A 26066-nucleotide genomic window follows, 5' to 3' on the forward strand; every position below is an offset into this window, starting at 1 on the left:
AGAATGTGCTGTGTTCTATGCTATCATTTATGAAAAAAATACACTTGCCCATGTGAATATTCTGTATAGATATCTAGACTAATGTAAAAATAAATAATGGCTCCCTCAGGGGAGGAGAACTAGAATACTGGGTGTTAGCAGTACCAGAGACTTTCGCTATATGCTATTTTGTACTGTTTCCATTTTTAAAAAATATGTGGATACATTACCTAAAAAATATAACACTATAAAATATAAAGCCAATATTAAAGATTGCTTTGAAGGTCTACTTTTTCAGGGAGAAACCTTTTGGGAAAGTATTCTTTTTTTTTTTTTTGGTGAGGAAGATCAGCCCTGAGCTAACATCCATGCCAATCCTCCTCTGTTTTGCTGAGGAAGACTGGCCCTGGGCTAACATCCGTGCCCATCTTCCTCCATTTTATATGGGACGCCGCCACAGCATGGCTTGACAAGCAGTGCATCGGTGCGCGCCTGGGATCCAAACCCAGGCCGCCAGCAGCAGAGCGTGCGCACTTAACCACTACGACACGGGGCTGGCCCATGGGAACGTATTCTTAAGATACTTAAATTATGCTGGCCCCATTTAAGACGTGGTAGGTCAATTTTAGAGAAATTTAACTGAGGGCCAAAACATCTTTTCTGAAACTGTCAAAAAAGCACACTTCCTTAAAGTCAGACGACATTAATAGTAGAATAATAATAATGAAAATGTTATCTTTTTTAACACAAGTTTGCAAATTCTAATTCATCCTACATATTGCTGCCAGATTAATCTTTCCAAAACATTGTTTTAATTCACTACCCTGTTCAAAACCCCCTCACAATAACTTTCAATGCTTAGAGGAAAGAATCTTTCAGCCTCCTTAATTTAATACCAACCTACATTTCCAGTATTATCTTTTAGTACTTTCCTATACAGGGTCAAACATTAGTTAGACACGTTAGTCCTCAAAACAGGTCTTGCTTTTTCTGGCATTTGGGCCTTTACCCAAGTTGTTTGCCTCACCTTTTCCACCAACTGTCATTTTACCCATATTCCAAGTCTCATCTCTAATAATATTTCTTCCATGAAACCTTCCTTGATTATCCAGATGAAGTGTTCCACCCTTTCTCTGAATACCTACAGATCATTGGCTCTCACCACTACCTTATTAAACTATAATTATTTCTGTATTTGGTCTTACCTTCCCTACTTTGTAGGTTTAAAGCTCATAGAGGGCAAAGACTACGATATTTACCAGAGCACTATATCTTACACGACACGACTAGACAGAAGACTTAATATGCAAATATGGTTGGGAGAAGTTAAAAGAAAAAAAAGTAACAACTTCATTCATCTTAAAGTGTAAATAACTGATAATAAAGCTTCTCCTATTTTGATAAAAGGGCAAAGGGCAAAGATAGACTAAAAGGGGAGAAAAGAAGAAGGGATTTGGAACATGGCAACTTTCCTTTTACAATTTTTCCAAAATTTATTCTACTGATCTATAGTGATGGATATATAAACCTGAACAGTACATTCTAGTATGTTGTATGTTTATTTAATGAGCAAAACTGAGGAACAGTTGTGGCAAAAGAGAAAACTATCAGTCCTGAAATTGTTCCTGAGAAGGAAGAAAATCCTTATAGATCAATTTCTCTTTGAAAATTATATGACCTTTCATATTTCCCCTTTTGCCTTAATTGTCAAGAAGCTCTCAAGTAAATTTAGTACTTAACGGCAATAACCATCCTAACACAGGTTTGAAGTATAATCTTCCTGCTTCCTACCTTTAGAATTTATGTTTTTACTTAACCTTTAGAATTTATGTTTTTACTTAACCTATTTTGGAAGGAGACAGGTTATCAATTATTATTATATTAAACTCTCTCATTTAGCAGATATAAATTCACCAGCATTTTTTCAATTCAGTGAATGACATCACATTCCAATTAAACCCAGTCTATATTAGGTTATATACTGGGAAACCAGGGCAAAAAGTATTGCAACATTTTACATTGCTTTAAAAAATAAATTCAATTGGTTCACTCATTCATTTATTCATCTATCAAATAAATATTTATTGAAGGTCCAATATGTGCACAGCCTTGGTCTGCTCACTGGAAATAAATTGGTATATAAAACAAAGACCCTGCCCTCATAGAGCTAAACATTCAAATGAACGGACAAACTAATAAATATTTATTCAGTAGAACAGGTAGTGACAAATGATACGAAGAAAAAAGACCAGAGCAGGAAATGAGAGTGTGACATGGGTGAGGAAAAGCCTAAGATATCCAAGTGGAAATGTTGTGTGAACAGTTGTATATGTGTGTCTGGAGGTCGGGGGATAGTTTCAGGATACATATAAATTTGAGAACCATCAACATATAAATGGTACTTTAAGCCACTAGACTAGATAAAATCACCTAAGAGGAAACTATATATAGAAAAGAGGTCCAAAGGACAAATATGTGTTACTTTGATGAAATAAATGACATCTGCAAAACCAACTAAATATGTAATCGTATGAAGTAATTTGGATGCTTATGGACTTACACAAATTCTAGTCTCTAACAGAAGAGTGAAGAAAGGGAAATCAAATTAAGTAAGAGCAGCAGCATGATATTCTGATACACTAGATACATCATGTAATTGTTAATCTATAGATTCTGCTTATCCTTCTTATGTAGGTAATAAAGAATATACTACATCTCAGAATTATAAAATGTTTGTCAATTTTATTTCCATGTCAATTTAAACCTTATCTCTAAATCTTATAAAATGAAAGTTTATCATATTTACCCAAGAAAATTCAATTAACTCTCTTTCAGGTAGCAGGGATCATCCTTGTATAATGGAGCCCCTGCCAAGATTTTTTGAGAAGTGGTGGCTATAAAGACATGATACTTGGGGCCGGCCAGGTGGCACAGTGGTTAAGTTTGCACGCTCTGCTTTGGCTGCCCAGGGTTCGTGGGTTTGGATCCTGAGCGTGGACCTATGCACCACTTATCAAGCCATGCTGTGGCGGCGTCCCACATATAAAGTAGAGGAAGATGGGCACAGATGTTAGCCCAGGGCCAATCTTTCTCAGCAAAAAGAGGAGGATTGGCAACAGATGTTAGCTCAGGGCTAATCTTCCACACCAAAAAAAAAAAAAAAAAAAAGACATGACATTTATATGAATTTATTTCTTACAGAGTATGCTTATCCAATAACCCTGTTTCTCTACACCTAGATTTTAAAATCAATTCAAGATTTGGTTGAAGCTATTTCCCCTAGGATTCTACTTTACATAAAAATCATCTTGACCAAAGAAAGTTATAAAAAGTAGGAGTCACCATACAATTTTTATTCAAAATGTTCATGCCAGAAGTACATGCTCTACTCCCTATAAACATATATCCTTTTTAAATTTTATTTCCTTTAAATATTGCCAAATTCTACAAAGATAATTATAATAATTAATCTGTTGCATATATAAATTGGTTAGTACATATAAAATGCTTGCTTTTGGATGCTTCCTAGGTGTGTCAAGAGAACAACATATTTTAACAATGTAATCATTCCATGAGTCACCAGGTACCTGAAATATAACAGAGGGGCTAAACTCAGGTTAATTTTACCATATGCAATTATCAAACAAATTTGCTTTCTTATGGAAATTACATTCACAAACATAAATGTTCCTTTGAAGCGGAAATGTTTAGCAACTTCTGAATGACTGGGGGTAAAACAACAATAGAAAGCCTTTCATACCTGCTTTATGGCAGTTACTGTTATCACAAAGAATAAAGGAAGTCCACTGGTAATTGGACTGGTAGGTGTATCAATCATAAGCTAGATTTAAAAAAAGAATGCAAAGTATTATATTTATTTTTATATTGTACATGTCACACTATTAACATCTAAAATCTCATACTTACTGGGAATTCGGAGAACACTATATAAAATGTATATCATGGTCCAGAGTAAAAAATAATAGGAGATATTATGCAGTGAGTATAGTTTAGTTTACAGGTTCACAAGTTCACTTTGTTAGCTTTTATACGGTGTTAATAGAACATTTCAATCTATTGCATACCCACAAACATTGCCAGAGTGGACTCAGTCACTCTGCCTTCTTAACACACAGAGTACTTAAGTTCTTCTTCAGTATTTGCCTAAAAGTAGAGCTACAACTGCTCAGAATCTCATTTCACATTTCTTTGCCCACCCTGATAAATGGGGAAGTCTTCCAGCAATTCTTACTCTGGGATTCAGAATAAACTCACCACTTAGGGAGAAAGAACAAGGAATTGGACTAAGGAAAGGGTTTTTTTCCTACAAGTGATTTTGTTACATCTAGCAGAGCCAGAGGGGTACCAGCTTGGAAAATGATGCTGCAATTATGATCTAAATCATACAATCAATTTCAATACACTGTTAGAGAAGTAAAGAAATTTTTGCAGTAATTACGTTTGGTTAGTTAGAACATAGGTCCAATGATCTATTAATGCTCCTTTACTCTGGATAGGTAAATTAAATTTGTTCTATTCCACAGACAAGCTGAATTCCTGATCTCAGTGAGAAATTTCACAAACACATGCATTACGTGGACATGGTTAGTATAAATTTCTCCCTTTTCTGAGAAAACCAAGCTGATGTTCTACTGATAGAAAATCAGAAAATCCTTTTCTGTTCATGAATAAAAGCAATGTTTTTAAAAAGTAAATGTTTCCTCAAGCTTTAAAGTGATTACTTGACAAGTTTTTTCTTCTTTTGAAATCCCAGGTTCTACTGAGAGAAAAGTTCAGAGTTCACACAAAAATTCAATGCCACACTGAAAGAGACTGCTAAAGTATTATCAGAAAAGAATAATCTCTTTAAAAGAAAATGACAATCATTATTTTAAAATTTTGACTTATACTCAAGTTTCATAAGCTGTTGTCTTTATATTTTGATATTTGAAAAAAAAAGCACAATGTGAAAATTAACAAACTGTCAAACAACTTAGAATGAATACAGATTTAAGTTAAGAAAATGGTTTTCTGGATAAAAATTTATACTTATGGGGATTCTGAAGGATTTTTTAAAAATTTTAAATAAAAGTAAAATTTAAATAATAAAAAAAGAAAAGCCAAACAAAAATTTACTTTGTACAAAGATGGATCCATAAGCAGAAATGTGCCAAAAACATGTGCTGTATGTTAAAAGTCAAAATATTTATGTTCTGAGGCAGAGTACCCGAAAGATGATGTTATTTTCTTGGCTTGGATTATGGTTATCAGCAACACAGCACATCAATGATGAAATAAAATACAATTAATCTTAAAATTCATAGGCTACTTTTTAGAAATCCAGATGTGGTTTAAATCATTGTATTCACTGAATACAATGGGGAAGCTCTGCAGGAAAAAAATGGTCCCATAGTCAAATGATTTAGAATGCAGTGTAACTTTTCCCTTAAGACATATTTTTAGAAATCACGTCTATAAATTTAACAATCTATTGAGTGATAAAGCTTACCTGAACCAAAAATATAATAAGAAAATAAAAGTTTGCCACTCTTCTGAATTGTTCAAATAAAGTTTTTGGAACAAAATTCCACACAGTATACTAAAAAAAAAGAGAAGAGATCGATAAATATTTAAAAATAATACATACTATATAGATGTAATAATAAGAAAAGTAAAATCAGATTTACTAAGCCCTTAGACAAATTCATGTAACTCTTGATACTACAGAAACTATTTATCTGGTTTTTGGAGTTTCAGGACTTTTTCCCTACTTTTTTTTCTTTACTATTTATTGGTAATTTCAGTATAATTTTTAAAAATGAGATAAACTGGAACTTATCAATTTTGCTATTAAATTCCTGATTTTTTAGAAGTTGGAGATGGCAGATGTAAAACAACATTTTAATAATTTATTTTGGACTTTGGTTACAGAAAACTAAACCTAATGTTAAAGATAAATAAGAAGCGATAGAAATGCTGACACTAGATAAAATTTATTTTATATTTTATTTAACTCAGTGTCAGAAATAGAGGAAATGGTATAATTATTCAATTATTCTTTGTTAAGTATGGAACATGGAAAAATAACCTAGAATGTGAAAAAAATTAAAAAATACTTTAGATAAGTGATCACTGGTATAATCACCAAGAAAATCTCATAAAGGACATGAAAATCTGTCACAATGTCAATTTTAAAAGTAAGATAGTAGAGTATAATGGTTAAGAACATAGATGTTAGGGGTTAAACTGCTGTGACCTAAATCCTAATTCAAGGTCACTAAATGACCTTGGACCTAATCTCTCTGTACCCACTTTGGCCTCTACAAAATGAGGACAATAATAATAATCATAATGTATAGGGTTGTTATAAAGATTAAATGAGGTAGTATGTTTATGAAGCACTTAGGACAGAACTTGGTTCATAATAATTGCTATATAAGTGTCTGTTATATTATTAATCAGCTTATAAGCCTATAACTCTATATTATAGGTTCAGGGTAATACAGTACAATTTTACTTATGTCACTCACTACTCACAACACAACTTCATATATGAAACAGGGAAACGCCCTATAGCACTGTTACTTTACCCTATGTACCTTCTCCCAGTAGAATGTACAATCCCCGAGAGTAGGGAAATTGTTTTATTTATTGCTCTACCTCCAGCATTTACACTCCTACTTGGCACACAGTTGGAGATCAAAACTTTAGCAGAACAGATGAATACAGGTGAAACGGGTTTTTCTTTTTTTAGATAAGTATCCTGATATCAGGCAATGAAGCCTTAATGGTTACTGACCAATTCAAGATTTTTAAAGTAGTTTACCTAATTTTCTCTGGTGCAATGTACGATGGTTCTAATTTCTGAATTTTCATGTCAAAAAATCACTTCTTAATCAGTTGTTTGAGACCTGAAACAGCCTATCCCATATGAACAATTTTATAAATAGTAGGTTCCCAGAAGAGCCCATAAAAGCCTACCTGACCCAAAGGTATACAAGGAGTAGTATAATACCTAACAACCTTTCATTCTTAGGTGAAATTATATTTTCAGTTCTACTCTGGGGTACCTGAAACATATTTTCTTGTGGTAGTGGTAGCACCAGTGGCTCCAGAATGTGGGGTTGGGAATTACGTTCAGGGCTCTAGAGAAAAGAGAGGTAGATACTTCCTGGAACCAAAAGAAGTCACTGCTCAATGTGTACAAATGAGATGGTAACTCTGGGTGAAATCATCTCCAGCTGATCTTAACTGGAGTAAAAAGACAGTTGTCCCTACAGGGGTCAAAGTATTCCATGTAACTTCCTCCGTCACCAAATCAAATGTTTAAAACTTTATAAGAATGAAGTTAGCAATGTTCTAAGTTTACATCAAGCTATTTAAATCATAACAGTGACGATATATTTTGTCTTCCAGAATCTTGAAAAGAGCAACTACATAAATTGGCAGTAAGGTAATTGGTTTCAGGATATTTTCTTTGGCTAGCTCAATAATACAATGGAAAAACTCAGAATAAATAAAAATTTCTTATTAAAACTAGCTTACAAATGTTAGGAATTGTTGTTTCCAGGTTTTCTGAAATGCAAACATATTAATAGATTGAATGAAGTGTGAATTTTTGCTTGTCCTGTCATATATAGAGGAGGGACTCTAGTAGAATAATATTAAACAATATAAAAATTTTTAAGAAAAATAATGATTTATTATGCTTTAAAATTCTTTTAATTATTATGTAATATTGGCCAAGAAAAATGAATTAGAAGTGTAACTTCTCTATGGTTACACATATGACTATAAAATTGACCTTTTTTTCCTCCTAAGGTCTAACATTAGTAAGAAAACCAAAACATAGTTATAAAATTAAATCTATTACAAAGAAGGTTAACTTTAAGATAAGGTAGTTCCTATGGTAAATTAAATTAAACAAAGCTATATCATGCATCTACAATGTTTAAGACGCACTATAAGGGGAAGAAAGATAAGTTTAATATTAAATAGAGGGGATTAAGAACAATTATCAATAGCTGTATTCAAAAATACAGTAAATGAAGGAATATACAAAGAATTAAAGGAAAAGCAGTCAGTGAGAGAAAAATTTAATGAAGAAGGTCATACTTGACATGGGCTTTAAGAGAGGAACATTCAACATGCTGAAAATACGGGGCAAATAGAGGGAGAACATTTCAGGAAGGAAGGATAGCATGAACAAAGGCAGATAGGAGCAAAGTTCATCACAGCTTTTTGGGATAGAAGATAATACAGCCTGGAAGGAGTTTAAGGGAATAACAAGTGAGTAGAAAGGTAGTAAAAAGGGAATAAGAAGAAGTTAGCCTCATTTAAGTTCAGGAAAAAACTGACACTATCTATATAAATACCTACATTCTTGAAACTGTGGTCAAAAACATGAATTCTACATTTCTACAAAAACATGAAGTCTACAATCTCTGCAAAAACATAAAACCTACATTTAAAAAATTGTGGTTATCAACACAAAATCACAGCAAAGGCACAGTGGTAGGGAAGTTCAACATGAGTTTATTTATAGAATAACACGTAATCTGATTTAGAAGTTTAAGAAAGCAGTAGTGGAATAATAAGGAAGTAATAAGGGAGTAATGAGAGAAATGGTCCTCATGTATGCTAAAAAAGGGCAATGTTTATTTAAATACCTACAGTTTTGAAACTGTGGTCAAAAACATTAAACCTAATACTGCTGCATATGAAAACAGTCATATAAAGATATTTAATCCCCAAAGTTTTCCAGGATACTCAGCCTGCAGTATAGGCAGAGGAGTTAAGTGGTCCTGTGAACTCCCAGCAGATAAGAATTATAAAAACTAGATTTAAAAAAACTATTTAAAATCCTTGACTGGGTCCAAAATATAGACAGAAACTAAAAGAGAATTTAATTTTAAAAAAATTGCAAATGGAAGGAGTATGCATTGTGAGCTATGGCTTCTTAGCCTGGAGACACTATCCAGCTCTCACAACTATGGCAGCACAACAGCAGGGAAAAACTACACCCTTATCAACAAAATATGACAGAGATTAGAGTTCAGGGTTGCAAATTTAAGAGGAAAATACTGGTAGTGAAAGGACCACGCGAGGAAAATGACCCAAATTCATTACATAAACTATCTAAATCCAGGCTGACAGCTAAACTATGCACTAAAAAGAAATGAACTATTGATATTGATACTTGCAACAACAAAAATGAATCTCAAGAGCATTACGTTACGTGAAAAGAAGTCTGACACATAAGAGTCATACTGTGTAACTGTATTTATATGAAATTCTAGAGAAAACAAATCTATAGTTACAGAAAGCAGATCAATGGTTGCTAGTGCTAGAGGTGAGGAGGAGGGGGACTGGTTGCTAATTTTTGGAGTGAAGGATATATTCTATAACTTGATTGTGGTAGTGGTAACATATGATACATTGGTCAAAACTCGTCAAATTGCACACTTAAAATTGGTGAATTTTATTGTATACAAATTATACCCAAAGTTAAAAAAAGACTTAAAAATTTCAAGAAGGACTTTCATTTCTTGCACAATTTACGAAGAACTGTGTCATTAATTGAGAGCTTCTCCATTACCCTAGATTCTGATATTTCCTTCCTGCCCTTTGCTTTAGAACCATTGTCCAAAATGAGAAATGTCACTAATGGGTGTGTTGTATATATAAATAATGTGAAGGCTGTAAAAAAAGGGCATGGCAAAGGAACCACTGGCCTAAGACAACATCCTTGGGAAAGATGAAATCAGGATTAGAAAGAAAATAGTCACTCTGGAAGGGAGGGAAGAGGCAATGCAAAAATACTTCTTAAGGTGGTCTGTGAAGCAATGGGTATGATCTAAGGAGATCTTTATGCTTAGTCTCTTTGATTCACATCCTCTATAACTGCACTGTCTAATAAGGTAACCATTAGTTGCATGTGGTTATTGATATTTAATTTAAAATAAATGAAAAAATAAGTTCCTCAGTGGCATGAGCCAGATTTCAAGGCCTAAATAACCCTATATGCCTAATGGCTACCATATTATCCAGTGTGGAAAGTATTTCCATCACGAGGGAAAAGTCTATTGGACAGCATTACTCTACAATCTTCAGCTCAAAATAAACTAAGACATCTTGAAAATAGAAAAAAAATGAAACAAGGAAGTATACATAAGAGTAAAGCAGTACTTTGGTATTATAAAATATTTAAAGAAGGAGGATAAAATTGGAGGAAGTCAGACTTTAAAGTCACACAAAACTGAGTTCAAACTCCAACCTCGTCACTTACTAGTGTGCAACCCTGGGTAAATTATTTCCTGGCTTCAACTCAAGAAACGAATATAAAAAATGAGTATAACAACACTTTGTAAAAGTTATCTCAGAGTTGTTTTAAGGATTAAATGATATGAGAAGTACCTAATGTAGTGCCTGACACATAGCATAAATATTAGTTCCTTAGTTTAATTGCAACTAAGGATGATTTTTGGCATGTTGGCTACCTGATATTAGCAATTGGCAACTCGTTTTATTTTACAGTTCCCAATTTTGGTTAAGATAAATCTACCAACCACCATTTCCTTGAATTTTTAAGGATATAAATGTATACTAGAATACACAAATCACTTTTCAAAACAAAATGGTACATATCTACAGTTTTAATAATAAAAGTGTTAATTCTTACCTTAGATGAAATGATCCGGTTATCTATAAATTTCTGAGGTGTGTAAAGGCCACTCTGAGGAAACCTGTTGGCTATGTAAATAGTTCTTGTTTCAGTTTGATGTGGTGGGTCAAAACCCTAGGACCAAGCAAAAGAAAAAGTAATAATGGTCAACAAGGTTAGTTATTATGATTCTTTACTGTTGGTTTTATTTAATTGATCAGATTACACATATTATTACTGGCCTTGAACTGCATAGAGATTCAATCTATTTAATTATTAGGATAGTTAAGCCATATAATTTTTTCTTTCACAGGTAAACTGGTACATTATCTTCAGATATAACTAACTAGGTTAATACCTCTGGTAATGAAAGACAGTCCATAAACATACTCTGTCAGAAATAATACCACAAGAAACAAAATCATATAGAAGGCTTCTTTCCCTTCCTTTCCTTCCTGGGGGGTTTCCTGCTTTTCTCTTAGGACGGATTTCTACTCAGGATGTGGAAGTCCTGTGTAGCTACAGCCTAGTCAGCACCTACCACATCTGATGACAGAGGTTTACATTTTATTTCTTCTATACCCAGATCAACTCAGTTTCACAGAGCTTTGTTCCCAGAAGACTTACAATGCATAAGGTAGAGTCTTGCTCAGATTCATTCCCCAAAACCATCTCTTTATGCTAGTTACATTATCAATTGACTCCCTGAAATGTGGACATATATTATAATTCTGGCCTCAAATTTAGAAGACCATCTCTCAAGGTACATTTAGAAATGATCTCTAGTGGAAAAGATTCCGCTGGTGACAAGAATACTCATACTTTATTCCTACAGTACTGTACTCTTTTCCTGAGTGGCAAGTGAATCTTCAATACTCCTTTGGTAGACCTCGGGAACCCTTTGACAGGTTGAAAGTAATCATCAAATGCAAGACCTTTTTTTGGTTCTAACAGGCAATGATTTTAAATTTCTTCGACTTTTATTTTTTTCATGGTGGTCAAGGCCTATGTACTAGTACTACTAAGTTATTAAAAGGTCAATTAAACTTGGTATCCAAAAGCTACAATGATCCATTTTTAGATATTAACGACTCTAATGTAGTAATCTATTAAGTAAGTGATGTGGCTGCCATTCAATAATTAGCATCCCTGTAAAATTTCCGTTAAGCACAGACATACAGACAGTGGAAATTCCCATGTTACGTAGAGGAATATTTTGTTTAGTATATCAGAATATTAACAGTGCTGTGTATGGTTCTCAATTGCCGTTATTCTCGGTTTTAAAAAATTTATTTTGTGATCCCAGAAACAGCTAGTACAGGACTGTGCAAATTAAATGCATTTGTATACTCCATAAAAAAACACAGTTTAATTTTATTTCTTTATGCTATTGATAGTGATGATCACATTTTGTAGATGTGCCATTATGTGTCTGATTTCAAAATCATGTCTCTTCAAGGACAAAATGTGGCATGCATATTTATTTTCCTCTCAAATTTTCTTTTATTTATTTATTTTTTTTTAAAGATTTTATTTATTTATTTTTCCCCCAAAGCCCCAGTAGATAGTTGTCTGTCATAGCTGCATATCCTTCTAGTTGCTGGATGTGGGACGCGGCCTCAGCATGGCCGGAGAAGCGGCACGTCGGTGCGACCCCGGGATCCGAAGCCGGGCCGCCAGCAGCGGAGCGCGCGCACTTAACCGCTAAGCCACGGGGCCGGCCCAAATTTTCTTTTAAATATTTCACAATTGTGCCCTGTAAGGCATGTCTCAACATTAGAGTTGGAACTCATTGCTCTATCTAGACTATCACAATCTTAAAGATACATGCCATTTATTCACTCAACAAATATTTATTGACTTTAAGTACTATGTTAAGCCATGAAGAATTATGTGATTTGTTATATACTCAAGCAAATAATAACATGCTCCAACTCAATAAATAAATGAATGAACAAATAGTTTGAATGCTACTGCTATAGTCTATAGCTGTATTTCTCAAAGGGCACACAGGAAGTTTGCCTGTAAAATTCATCAAATTACAAGAGGTGCACACAGGTAACTGGAGCGTTAGACTACATGAAGCACATTTATTCAGCATCCACTCGGTAACCATGTTAACATAACACTAAGTTACACACCATACATGTAAGCTTATGGGATAAAATAAAGAAAAAAGAAAGTAAATTTGAGCATCTAAAAGAATATACAAACCTTTAAGAAGATGTCAAGACAACTGAGACTGAGAACCACTGGTACACAATTTTATTTTTTGCTAAATTCTAACCAAGACTGGATTTTATTACTATGTACATCTAAGGTTAAGAACAAAAACAAAAGGAAGACCCCCCTAAAAAATATATGTTATATATATATATATTTATCTCTACACACACTACTGCGACATCTCATTCATGACTAGTGTGTATATATAGATCTATATATATATATATATATATAGATCTATATATAAACGCATGCATTTTCCAGGAAGCAAATGCTCATCATTCTCTATTCATTTCTACTGGATGTACCAGTGATCACATACTAAAGTTTTGGAACTCCTGAGATTTCTACAATTATTTCAAGGAGATATATTGAAATATTCCAAAAATAAAATCAATTTTAAATTAAATTTTACAGTCAGCATGATCTCAACCAATCATGTTATAATCAATGGCATGCATATACATGTGGGTGTGGGTATTTTTTTTGCACACAAAATAGTTAAGTTTTTTGTATTTGTGACTGTACAGCTAAATGTTCCTTATGGAAATTAAACCTATAACTTCAGTTCATTAGCATTATCTTCTCTGCAAGAAATTAAACTAACTCACAAACTAAATAAAATAAAAGAATGAAACTGTCCAAAAATGAAGAAAGTGACTTAGAACAGGGTCCATAAATGGGCTCCAAGTCTGTGAATCTCTGAAACTATATGCAGATATGCATATATGTGCATTTTTCTGATGAGAGTGCAGTTTTTATCAGATTTTCATGATGTAAAGAAGCTTAAAACCACTTACCTAAACTCTTGCTTTTGTAATCAGTTCCCCATCTCAATATTACATATTTTAAAAATGACACAAGAGAATCTTTATGTTTCAATAACACCTTTACTTTCTTTAACAGCAGTCAAAACAAACATGTTATCAGAATTAATTGTATAACTATACTGCTAGTGTGAAGTTCAAGTATAATTTCACACTATTTCTAGCAAGCATTATCAGCAATTCTATGGCACTGAGAAAGAATACAATCTTAACTCCCAAATCACTCGGTCAAGGCTACATGCCAGGGTTCAGAACTCTTTGGCACATATCACATTTTCTGTTGTCATCCCAGACTACCCACTCACAGCCTCAACCCCTTGATGCTTGCCTGCTCCATTCTCCTCTGGTTTCACCTTGTCCTGGGCAAAGGAACTGAGACAGATTAATGCTATGCTAGCCACCTTCATTTTATTTTAATACCTGCTAAAAAGTGGAGTCTAGGCTTTGCAACCACACATAGTTAAACTATTTAAAAATAAACTCTCATACTCTAAAAAAGTATGAAATTCAAAACCTCTTTTCTCTTCTGTCTGGATTTGTGAGCATATGTTAAATCCACAAGTCCTAAAAAAAAGAAAAAAGAAAGTAGGCAAGTATTTAAGGTGGAAAAAAACCTCATAGTGGCATTCAGGGGAAGAATTGACACATGGGATTGATTTGAAAGAGACTCTTATAACCACAAACTGGTGAGGCCTAGGGAAACCAAACCAGCAAAGAGCTTTATAATTTTTAGAAGCTGATCTTTGGCACAAAGCAGTACTTGGAAACAAATCACAACATTTTACATTTTCACACAAAATATACCAGCCTCTGTACTATCTTAAAATGTCAAAGATTGTATGAAAAATACAAGCATTATAAATAAAAGACTGAAGAAGAGACTAAAACTATAGTCCCATAATTATTGTCACACTTTTTCAACATAACTAAGAAAACATCATCTTTAGAGTTCACAGTGATAAAAGTAAATTTGTGCCTCTTATCATTCTTATATGTGATCTATTTCCTCCATAATAGAAGAAAAAGCTCCAAAACAAACCCCCCAAAACCCAAAAACAACAGAAAAAGAAACTTCAGAATCAAAACTGCAACAGTATTGTAACTAAACTAAATGAACAGAAGCTTTATTTAGGTCACATGCTTTATATGATAGAACACTGATTTTTGTTGGCTATATGTTCCAACAAACACAGACACGTGAAAATGGCCTGGCAAAAATACAATGCTTCTGGGGAAGAATGATTTAATGTATTTTACCAAATCTACAAACTTAATTGTGAATTACTGCTTCTTAGACATAGACTTAAAATAAAATATACCTATATGAAGGTACTATAAGGGCAAGATAATTTTACACTGTTAGCAGACCAAAGCAAGGTGATAAGAGAATAACTTAAAATGCCTACGATGTAAACAAACACAATAATCTCAACTTTTTGTTTCATGTTACATAATTTTCATTTTAGGATTTAAGGTAATTTGCCATATATCAGAACAGTCTGGGCTTCCAAAAACTTTGGCTTAGTGCAGGGATGGATTGGGACTCTAGCTAAAGGATATAAAATTTAGAGTGATCTTCGACTCCAAAATTCTTAGATTATCTGCCAATGCTTTACTACAGGAAGCTCATTTCTGATAGGCTATGATATTACTTCCCAAACTTGATTACCTACTCCAACATATACCTCCAGCAAAAGCCTTCTCATCCTTCTAGTTTCAGCATAAAAGTTTCCTTTTCTGTGGAGCTTTACCTGATAATCCCGCTTCCCCAGAAACAGAGGAAGGCACTGTTATTTACTATGCCCACCAAACCTTTTACACACTCCCATTATAGACTTTATTACACTGAATTGTAATTGCTTGTCAGTATATCCATTTCTCCCTCCAGACTGTAAGATTCTTAAAAGCAGTATGTGTTAGTTATTTAGTAATATTTACTAAATGGGTTAAATTCTCTAGTTTTCAGGTTCACAGTTTGGCTTTAAAATACCTTTAATAATAAATTTTCTACCAAATTGAATTTAAATTCAGTGATATTCAAATGGAAAAGGAAAAACTTTAAAAGTGATTCTGTAGTACCATTACTAGTGAAACAGGATCTAACAGGAAACTTTATTCTGGTGTTCCTAGATTTACATTGTTCTCATCAGATTTATCTTATTCTCATCAAAGCCACTTACTTGGCTTTACAGTTGGTGGGGGTTCATTTCTGGATGTCAAAGAAATCAACTTCTATCAGGAAAATGTAAATCAAAACAACAATGAGATACGACTTCATACCCATTAGGATGGCTATTATTAAAAAAAAAACCAAAAACCAGAAAACAATAAGTATTGGCAAGGATGTGGAGAAACTGGAATCCTTGTGCACTGCTGGTGGGAATGTAAAGTGGTGCAGCCACTGTGGAAACAGTATGGTGACTGCTCAAAAAAGTAAACATAGAATAATCATATGATCCAGCAATTCCACTTCTGGGTATAAACTCAAAAAAAGTGAAAGCAGAGACTCGAACAGATATTTGTACACCCATGTTCACGGCAGTATTACTCACAATAGCCAAACAGTAGAGGCAACTCAAGTGTTCAACAACAGATGATGGATAAACAAAATGTGGTATATACATACAACGGTATGATATTATTCAGCCTTAAAAAGGAAGGAAATTTTGACATACGCTACAACGTGGATAAACCTTGAAGACATTATGCTAAGTGAAATAAGCCTGCCACAAAAGGACAAATATTGTATGATTCCTTAAGAGGAATTCCTTATAAGGAGTAAGAGTAGCCAAATTCATAGTTTGCCAGGGCTTGAGTGAACGGGGGGGGGGCACAGAGTTAGTGCTTAATAGGTACAGAGTGTCAGTATGAGAAAATGAAAAACTTCAGGAGATGGATAGTGGTGACAGCTGCAAAACAATGTGAATGTACTTAATGCCACAGAACTGTACACTTAAGAATGGTTAAAATGGTAAATTTTATGTTATGTATACTTTACCACAATTAAAAATACCAATTTCACCTATTTGGGACTTTACCATGGATTTTCTGGATTAGAAGAGTCCTACTCGGCCATAATTTAACCATGATAATGAACGTCTCTTCTTTGCTAGACTGGTGATTTCCGTTATGGAATCACACACATGGAATCACAGAGACATTTATGATAAAAATAAATGTGTGGGGTTGTTTTAGTTTAGATCAAATTTAAAAATCATAGGTCTTAGTAAGGAATAATTTAAGGTTTCTATAACCAAGAACCCTAAATTTGATTTTTTTGGTCTGCCTATCCAGTTGAACACTGGCTGGATAACGGTGTAACTAGTAAATCTTATAACTGTGGAATCCAGTTTGGAGATAGAGGGGTAAAAAGAAATTTCTACCCATGTTTCTCAAATACTTTTGAGCCTTCTCCTTCTCCCTTCACAATCATAAACAATGGCAATGAAGACAGCTTCCTAGGCCCTCCTTAGTATATCAGAAGCAATGGGTTACAACTCCGACAGGCCAGAGACATGTAGTCAACCAAAAAATAAATCTTTGACATATCTTCAAAATTTAATATTTAAAAAAATATATCAATCACAAAGACACAACCACAAAATTCTAAACAATAACAGCATTAAAAAGCGCATTGAGGGGCCGGCCCCGTGGCTTAGCGGTTGAGTACGCGCGCTCCACTGCTGGCGGCCTGGGTTCGGATCCCAGGCGCGCACCGTCGCACCACTTCTCCGGCCATGCTGAGGCCGCGTCCCACATACAGCAGCTAGAGGGATGTGCAACTATGACATACAACTGTCTACTGGGGCTTTGGGGGAAAAATAAATAAAATTATAAAAAAAAAAAGTGTACTGCAGTCAAAGAATAGAGATGCCAGATGAATCCTATTTAGTTATTTAGTCAAGAATTGACACAAAAGGTAGAAAAAAGTAGGGAAGGAAAAAAGGAGGGAAGATACACAATTGTCTTACTAATTTTATATGCTGGGAACCTGAGAAACATGCTTCAGAAGTAAAACATGTCTATACAAGGTTAAAAAAAAAAGGATTCAGCAAACCCTAAACTACTGCTATGAAAATTTGAAAATTAAACTTTAAGCACAGAAATGATTATTGGCAACACTGGGTCAAACTGACATAATTCTGAAAATGTATTTAAAAAACACACAAAATAATATTGTAGTATATTTTCAGTTCTTTCAGCAAGCAGTTCATTTATCCTGCATAATGACTATCAAAATTGTACTGCTGGGGCCGGCCCCGTTGCTTAGCAGTTAAGTGTGTGCGCTCCGCTACCGGCAGCCCAGGTTCGATCCCGGGCGCGCACCAACGCACCGCTTGTCTGGCCACGCTGAGGCAGCGTCCCACGTACAGCAACTAGAAGGATGTGCAACTATGACATACAACTATCTACTGGGGCTTTGGGGAGAAAAAGGGAAAAAAAGGAGGAGGATTGGCAATAGATGTTAGCTTAGGGCCGGTCTTCCTCAGCAAAAAGAGGAGGATTGGCATGGATGTTAGCTCAGGGCTGATCTCGCTTACAAAAAAAAAAAAATTGTACTGCTGATCTACAGTTCTTGCCTTCAGGTATCTGCCTGTATCTAAAGAGTTTACTTTAGCAACCAATCAAAGAGTATGTACTGAGTACTTTCTATGTGCTTTCTAGTGTGCTAAGGACCATTGATGATAAAAAGAAATATATGACTTAGACCCTGCCCACCTGAAGTTGATGAAACCTTAGTGATTTAGGCCTTATTTACTTACCTTAGATATTATCTAATTTCCTATCACATATTTAAGATCAAACTAGAATTATTTTCTGGTTTTAATGTGGGACACCCTGCATGGATATCTAATAAGCAACTAGATAGTTTGTTTAGAGGTTAGGAAAGAGGGTTGGACTTGAGATTGGCACCCAGCAAGCATAATGATGATGGTTCAAGTCAAAGATATGTATGAGACTGCCTATTAAGAGTATACAGAGGAAGAAGAGAATAAGGGTAAGAGAGAATTCCCAGGGCTATCATTTAAGATACATGTGGGAGAAAAGGAATAAGCAAAGGAGAAAGATCATCAGAGAAGAAGGAAAACAAGAAGAGTGGTGAGGCAGAAAACCAGGAAAAAGAAGGTATAAAAGGAATTATGTCATATGCTGCAAGGAAAGATGAGAACTGAAAAAAAGACTACTGAATTTAATAATTAGGAAATCATTGGTGGCTTTTGGCAATACAGTTTGAATCAAGTTAAAAGTGCTACATCAGGGGCCGGCCCGGTGGCGCAAGCGGTTAAGTGCGCGCGCTCCGCTGCGGCGGCCCGGGGTTCGCTGGTTCGGATCCCGGGCGCGCACCGAAGTACTGCTTGGTAAGCCATGCTGTGGCGGCGTCCCATATAAAGTGGAGGAAGATAGGCACCGATGTTAGCCCAGGGCCGTCTTCCTCAGCAAAAAAAAAAAAAAAAGAGGAGGATTGGCAGATGTTAGCTCAGGGCTGATCTCCTCACAAAAAAAAAAAAAAAAAAAAAAAAAAAAAAAAAAAAAAGTGCTACATCAGACTGATAAATGTCGGTACACGAGGATGGGGAAGTAGGGACAGTGGTTAACTACTGAAAAGCTGGATCGAGTGAAAGATTTTTAGTGTAAGCAAATTATAAGCATATTTTTAGGTTTGAAATGAAGGATCTGGTAAAGAGGGAGAAAAATCAACTTATGGGAAAGAAAAAATTATTGAAGGATCAAGGAGGAAAAAGAGAAAATGATCAAGAGCCAAGGTGTAAAGCATTAACTTTGGAAATAGATAGGATGTCTCCTCATTTAAAATGGAGAAAATTTTTTTATTTAAACACGAAAAATGAAGAAAGTTGAAATCATATACTATCACATTTTCTATTTTGGTATTTCTATGAAATATCTTTGAGATGAGTTGATATACTTATCACTTGAGTAACTGAGTTCAGTTACTCAGTGTATGTTTACAGACTTCTTATCTTCCTATGGCTTTCTACATACACTCATATCTCTACTGGAAGCTCAGACTGCTGTCACAAATCAGATCACCAGTTCCTTCCTTTATGATTCAATTAACTCTAATATTCACATTCACTTTTTTTTATTACTAATAGATAATTCTTGTACAATAAAAATAAAACAAAATTAAGAAACTTGGAGACTCTTTATATCAATGGTCATCACAATGACTTCTGATAACCAAAGGCATTGGGTTCTCAGTTTTAGATTTCACAGACCAGTAAAAAATTTTTTAATTGAGAAACTGCCATAAGGTTGCCAACTTTTTATTTTTCCAAGCAAAAATATTAACAAAAAAGAAAGTAAGGAAAATAATCTAAGACTTTAAAAGACAATTCTTCTTGAAAGTCTGAGAAACTGTCACAGCCCAGAGGAAACTAAGAACGCATGATGACTAAATGTGTTATCTCATATGGAATTTTGAACCAGAAAAATGATACTAGTGAAAAACTAACAACATCTGAATAAAGTATGGAGTTTAATAATAAGGTATTAATATTGGTTCATCAGCGTAACAAATGTAGCATAGTAATGTAAGATGTTAATAATAAGAGAAACTGGGTGAGGGAAATGTACAAGAATTATCTGTATTACCTTTGCAACTTTTCTAAGATAAAAACTTTATTTTTTAAAAGTTAAAAAAAAGACAGTTCTCAAAAACAAGGACATCGATAAATTTAAGCAAAGACACACACACACAGATATATGCATGTTATATCGACTTAGTTTTTCTCATTTTGCCAGAGACCACTGAAAACTTTACCTCAATCTACAGAAACCATCATCATTAAGGGACCCACGGTCTAGGAGATTATAAACTATGAAGACTGTGAAAAGCATCTAAGCATCTGATTATTTAAGAATTTTGACTTTTACTGTCTCATAGTAAATTCCTAAGTTTTGTTTTTTTTTTTAATTCTGCAAATAGATGCTGGAAAACAAGCTGATCAACATTGGCGGTTGATCTGGCAGGTTAAACACTGCATCAGTTCCCTTTAACGTTGCATAAAGAGTTGGATCCGCAAAGTCTGAGGGTCTCCTGCATATCTAAGTTAGAGGCCAGTTCCTTTACATTTAAATTTCAACAGGAAAACACAAAGTTAAGAGAACTACTTCCCTGTCTTTCTAAAGAATCAAGTCCACCCTCACATCTTTGTTATAATATTCAGAACTTACATATTAAAGCGCATAGTGGAGAACTGAGATAAGCAAGAATGTCTACAGTCCCTTTGTAGTTCAGGAGATGCAAGAGTGAAGAAACAATTTTCTGGGTAACATGTGATTAAGACCTAAACTGACTATATACTTCTCAAGCTTTATCTGTTCATTGCACTCACTGCAAAAGACTCTTCAAAGCAAATCTCAGAATACCAATATGTAACACAAGTATTTATTGAGAAAAATGTGCTTGATACTATGCTAGGCACTGTACCAAATTTAAGTAAAAATATTTGGCCATTCTGAAATATCAAGCCACTTCATGTCACTTGTTAAATTATCCTATAATTTAATTTTTAAAAATTCAATTTATAAATACTATGAGCACGGACTATATGCTAGGTAACATGCTCGGTACTGTGGAAATACCAAAATGAGAAGTCAGGGCCCCTGCTCTGAGCAAAACTTGATTTTTTAAAAATATGGCCTCTTAATAAGCACAAAAAAAGTGAAACAAATAAAATATCAAGTAAAATGAGTAAAATTTTGACTGAAATAGCAGTAAGTCATTAGATGACTCACTTTTTTTTTTTTTGAGGAAGATTGGCCCTAAGCTAACATCTGTTGCCAATCTTCCTCTTTTTTTTCCCTCTCCAAAGCCTCAGTACATAGTTGTAAATTCTAGTTGTAGGTCCTTCTAGTTCTTCTATGTGGGATGCCACCTCAGCATGTCTTGATGAGCAGGGAGTAGGTCTGCGCCAAGGATCTGAACCGGTGAATCCTGGGCCGCCAAAGGGGAACGTGCAAACTTAACCACTGTGCCACAGGGCTGGGCCAGCCCCGATGACTCACTTTTTTCCCTACAGAAAATTATTAAATACATTCTTCTGCATAAAGAGTTAAAAGTATGGCATAATTCCATTAACAGATGTAATAAAAATTAATAAAAATGGATAAACTATCCTATCTCTTTCCAGCATTTCCAATTTCTATTTCAACATCATAAACTTCAAAATAATTTTTGGGCTCCTAAGGTACAAAAATGAAAAAAAAGAAATTAATAACTTTGAAAAGCTTTCAAAAAATTTGCGATGCTGTTCAAGGTCAATTTAAATGAACTGCATTTTACATTAGATAACATTTTCAAGAGGAGATACATAGTCATGCGTCGCTTAATGACAGGGATACGTTCTGAGAAACACGTCGTTAGGTGATTTCATCGTTGTGCAAATGTCATAGAGTGTACTTATACAAACCTAGGTGGTACAGCCTACTACACACCTAGGCTATATGGTACTAATCTTATGGGACCAACTTTGTATACGGGGTCTGTCATTGACCAAAACATTGTTACCGGCACATGACTGTACATTAAGGTACAAGCAAGGACTAATTTCTTCTGGTACCTAAAATAATATGTGAACTTGAGAATGGGCATGGCTGAGTAACTACAGGAACTCTTGATCACTTCTCTCCTTTTCCTCTACAAACTTGTCACTTCCATCTCCAGAATACCACTGCTGCTAGAAATTTCTTTCCCTAACCCATTTTTAATCTTGCCTCACTCTTGGCAGATTTAAGACGGTAAGATTGGTAAAGAGAAATATAGGGAAAACTGCTGCTACTGCTCATTCCCTTCACTCTGCTAAACTCCCTGGGTTCCAGTCCTGCCTCTGGCACTAATTAGTTATTGACCTTGGAAAAGTCCATACTTCGAACAGTTCCCTAGACTTCACAAAAGCAAAGATGGATAAAATCTTTTTTTTTTCTTTAATTAAGAAGACTTAGCTAGGCTTAAAATAAGATAATCATTTCTGTAATCAGGAGCTGAGCCTTTGAGACTCTGAGTCTGGAAATAGGCAGTCTAAGTTTAACTCCTACAGCATGATAAAGATTAATAGCACTCCCCTTGTACCTGGATCCTAGAGCCAGGTTCAATTGAAAGGAGGCTGAAAAAAGCTGTATACCTTTAAATATATATAAAGTCTCCAAAGACAGGATAACATCTATTTTTTTAAAAAAGAAGAAAATATTATGAGATAAATCAGGCAGATACCCATCAAGAACAGATGGAAATGAAAGAGATCCAATAATAAACTCTGGAAATGAAAGAGTCATTTAAATTAAAAATTCAGAAGATAGGATGAATTCTAGATTGGACACAGGTGAGAGAATTAGTGAACTGGAAGCCAGAACGAAGGAATTCACACTGAAGCAGCACAGAGAGAAAATGAATGAGAAATATGAAAAAGAAGTCAAGAGCCATGGAGGACAGATTAATGGCAAGCAAGAGTTCTAGAATAAGAAAAGTTAAAGGCTGAGAAGCAATATTTAAAGGAAAAAAGGGCTGAAAAATTTTCTGAACTGTAGAAATAAGAGCCTTCAGATTGAAAGCAGACACAAGTGCAGAGCAGAAAAAACAAAAATAATATGCAAAAATATGATGGATACAGCACCGTAAAATTATGAAATATCAAGGACAAAGAGATAATCATAAAAACAATATGAAAGAGATTATCAACAAAGTAATGACAATTAGATTAAAAGCATATTTTATACCAGCAATAATAAATGTCAGAAAGCAATGGAATAAGTAGTATCTTCAATATGTTGAGCGAAAGTAACTGTTAATCTGGAATCCTGTATCTACCTGAATTAGTATTAAATAGAAATTATGAAATAAAGACATTTTAAGACATAAAAACTAAGAGAGTTTACCACCCATAAACCCTTGCTTAAAAATAGCTACAGGGGGCTGGCCCTGTGGCTTAGCAGTTAGGTGCTCGTGCTCTGCCACTGGTGGTCCGGGTTCGGATCCCGGGCGCGCACCGACGCACTGCTTCTCCGGCCATACTGGGGCCGCGTCCCACATACAGCAACTAGCAGGATGTGCAGCTATGACATACAGCTATGTACTGGGGCTTTGGGGGAAAAAATAAATAAATAAAATTATTAAAAAAAAATTATTTAAAAAATAGCTACAGGATGTATTTTAGCAAGAATAAAAGTAAATCCAGAGGGAAGAGGTGGTATGCAGGAAACGATGGTGAGTAAAAGACATCACTAAATCCTTATAGTAAATCAAAATGAGTAACTATTAAAAAGTTACAAAATGATTTGAGATTAAAAAAAAGTAGAACTAAAAAACACATTACAGGAGAAAATATCTGCAAATCACATATCTGATGAGGATCTTCTATCCAGAATATATAAAGAACTCTTACAACTCAATTAAAAAAAATTTTTAATGGGAAAAACATCTAAATAGGCATTTCTCTAAAAAAGATATATACATGGCTAATAGGAACATGAAAAGATGTTTGAAATCATTAGTCATTAGGGAAATGTAAATCAAAACCACAATGAGATACCATTTATACCCACTACCATGGCTATAATCAAAAAGTTAGACAAAAATAAGTGTTGGTAAGTGTTCCAAGACATTGGAACCCTCATACATTGCTGGTGGGAACGTAAAATGGTGCAGCCATTTTGGAAAACAGTTTGGCAATTCCCCATAAAGTTAAAAATAGAGTTACCATTTGACCCAGTAATTCCACTCCTTAGATATACACCCAAGAGAAATGAAAATATATATCCATGCAAAAACTTGCACATAAATGGTCAAAGAACCATTATTTCTAATAGCCAAAAGGTGGAAACGAACTAAACGCCCATTAATTGAGGAATGGTTAAACAAAATGTGGTATATCCATAGAATGGAATATTATTTGGCAATAAAAAGAAATGAAGTACTGATACACGCTACAACAGGGATGAACGGTGAAAACATTATGCTTGGGGCCGACCCGGTGGTGTAGTGGTTAAGTTTGCACGCTCTGCTTTGGCGGCCCGGGGTTCACAGGTTCGGATCCCGGGTGTGGACCTACACACCACTCCTCAAGCCATGCTGGGGTGGTGTCCCACATACGGAAAAAAAAGTAGAGAACGATGGGCACAGATGTTAGCTCAGGGCCAATCTTCCTCAGCAAAAAAAAGAGGAAGACTGGAAACAGATGTTAGCTCATGGCCAATCCCCCTCATCAAAAACAAACAAACAAACCAAAAAAGCCATTATGCTAGATGAAAGAAGACAGTCACAAAATACCACATATTGTATGATACCATTCATATGAATGTCCAGAGTAGGCAAATCTATGGAGACAGAAAGTAGATTAGTGACTGATTAGGGTTGGGGGCTAGAGGTTTGGGGAAATGGAGAGTGAGAGTTAATGCGTAGCGAGTCTCTTTTAGGGGGCATAAAAATGTTCTAAAATCAGAGTGTGGTGATGGCTGCACAACTCTGAATATACTAAGAAACTTGTATATGTTAAATGGGTAAATTGTATGGCATGTGAGTTACATCTCAATAAGGCTGGTAAGAGAAAAAAGGTGGAACTAAACTATTATGTAATAGTAATGTGGAAGGTGAGAGATGGAATTTTGGGGTTAAAATCTTCTAAATCACTATATTATTTGTAGGTGGATAGAGACACTGAATATATAGGCATAGCTAGAAAATAAAAAGGATGAAAATATAACCTACAGCTTTTACACCATCAAAGGGAAAAATATGAATAGAAGAAACTTCTTAACAAATTCAATGTAAAGCCAATCAAAATCCCGGAAAGATTTTCCACAGAATTAGACAGTGATTATAAACAGCATACAAGGGCCGGCCCCGTGGCTTAGCGGTTAAGTGCGCACGCTCCGCTGCTGGCGGCCCGGGGTTCGATCCCGGGCGTGCACTGATGCACCGCTTCTCCGGCCATGCTGAGGCCGAGTCCCACATACAGCAACTAGAAGGATGTGCAGCTATGACATACAACTATCTACTGGGGCTTTGGGGGGAAAAAAAATTATAAAAAAATAATAAAATAAATAAATAGCATACAAAAGAGTAAAGATCCAATGCAATTCTGCAAAAAACCAAAAAGGACTGGGGGTTCTGCCTGGCCAGACATCAAGATTTATCATAAAAGTACTTTAATTAAGACAGTGCATTACTGGTACACCAATAGATCAACAGATGAATGAAACAGAATAGAGAACCTAGAAAGAGAACAAGATATGTGAAAGAGAATGCTGGTATACGACAGAAAAGGCAAACAACACAGATCAGTAGGGAAAAGATGGCACATTCAATAAACAGCATTAGGACAAATAACTTTCCACATGAGAGAAAACAAATT

At 34.8% G+C, this 26066-nt stretch overlaps 1 protein-coding gene across 3 annotated transcripts in view; it reads right to left on the reverse strand.

Moving 5' to 3' along the window:
* Positions 1 to 26066, reverse strand: part of ATP11B (ATPase phospholipid transporting 11B (putative)) — a 99521-nt gene that overhangs the window by 69662 nt on the left and 3793 nt on the right. For all 3 annotated transcript variants that reach the window (XM_058556283.1, XM_058556281.1, XM_058556282.1), the window contains exons 2-4: positions 10661 to 10777; positions 5489 to 5578; positions 3740 to 3820 (exon numbers count right to left, since the gene is read on the reverse strand). In XM_058556283.1, coding sequence (XP_058412266.1) covers positions 3740 to 3820; positions 5489 to 5578; positions 10661 to 10777 — 288 coding nt within the window. The remainder of the gene's footprint in view (positions 1 to 3739; positions 3821 to 5488; positions 5579 to 10660; positions 10778 to 26066) is intronic.

The sequence above is a fragment of the Diceros bicornis genome, chromosome 15 (assembly GCF_020826845.1).
Source record: "Diceros bicornis minor isolate mBicDic1 chromosome 15, mDicBic1.mat.cur, whole genome shotgun sequence".
Classification (NCBI taxonomy): domain Eukaryota; kingdom Metazoa; phylum Chordata; class Mammalia; order Perissodactyla; family Rhinocerotidae; genus Diceros; species Diceros bicornis.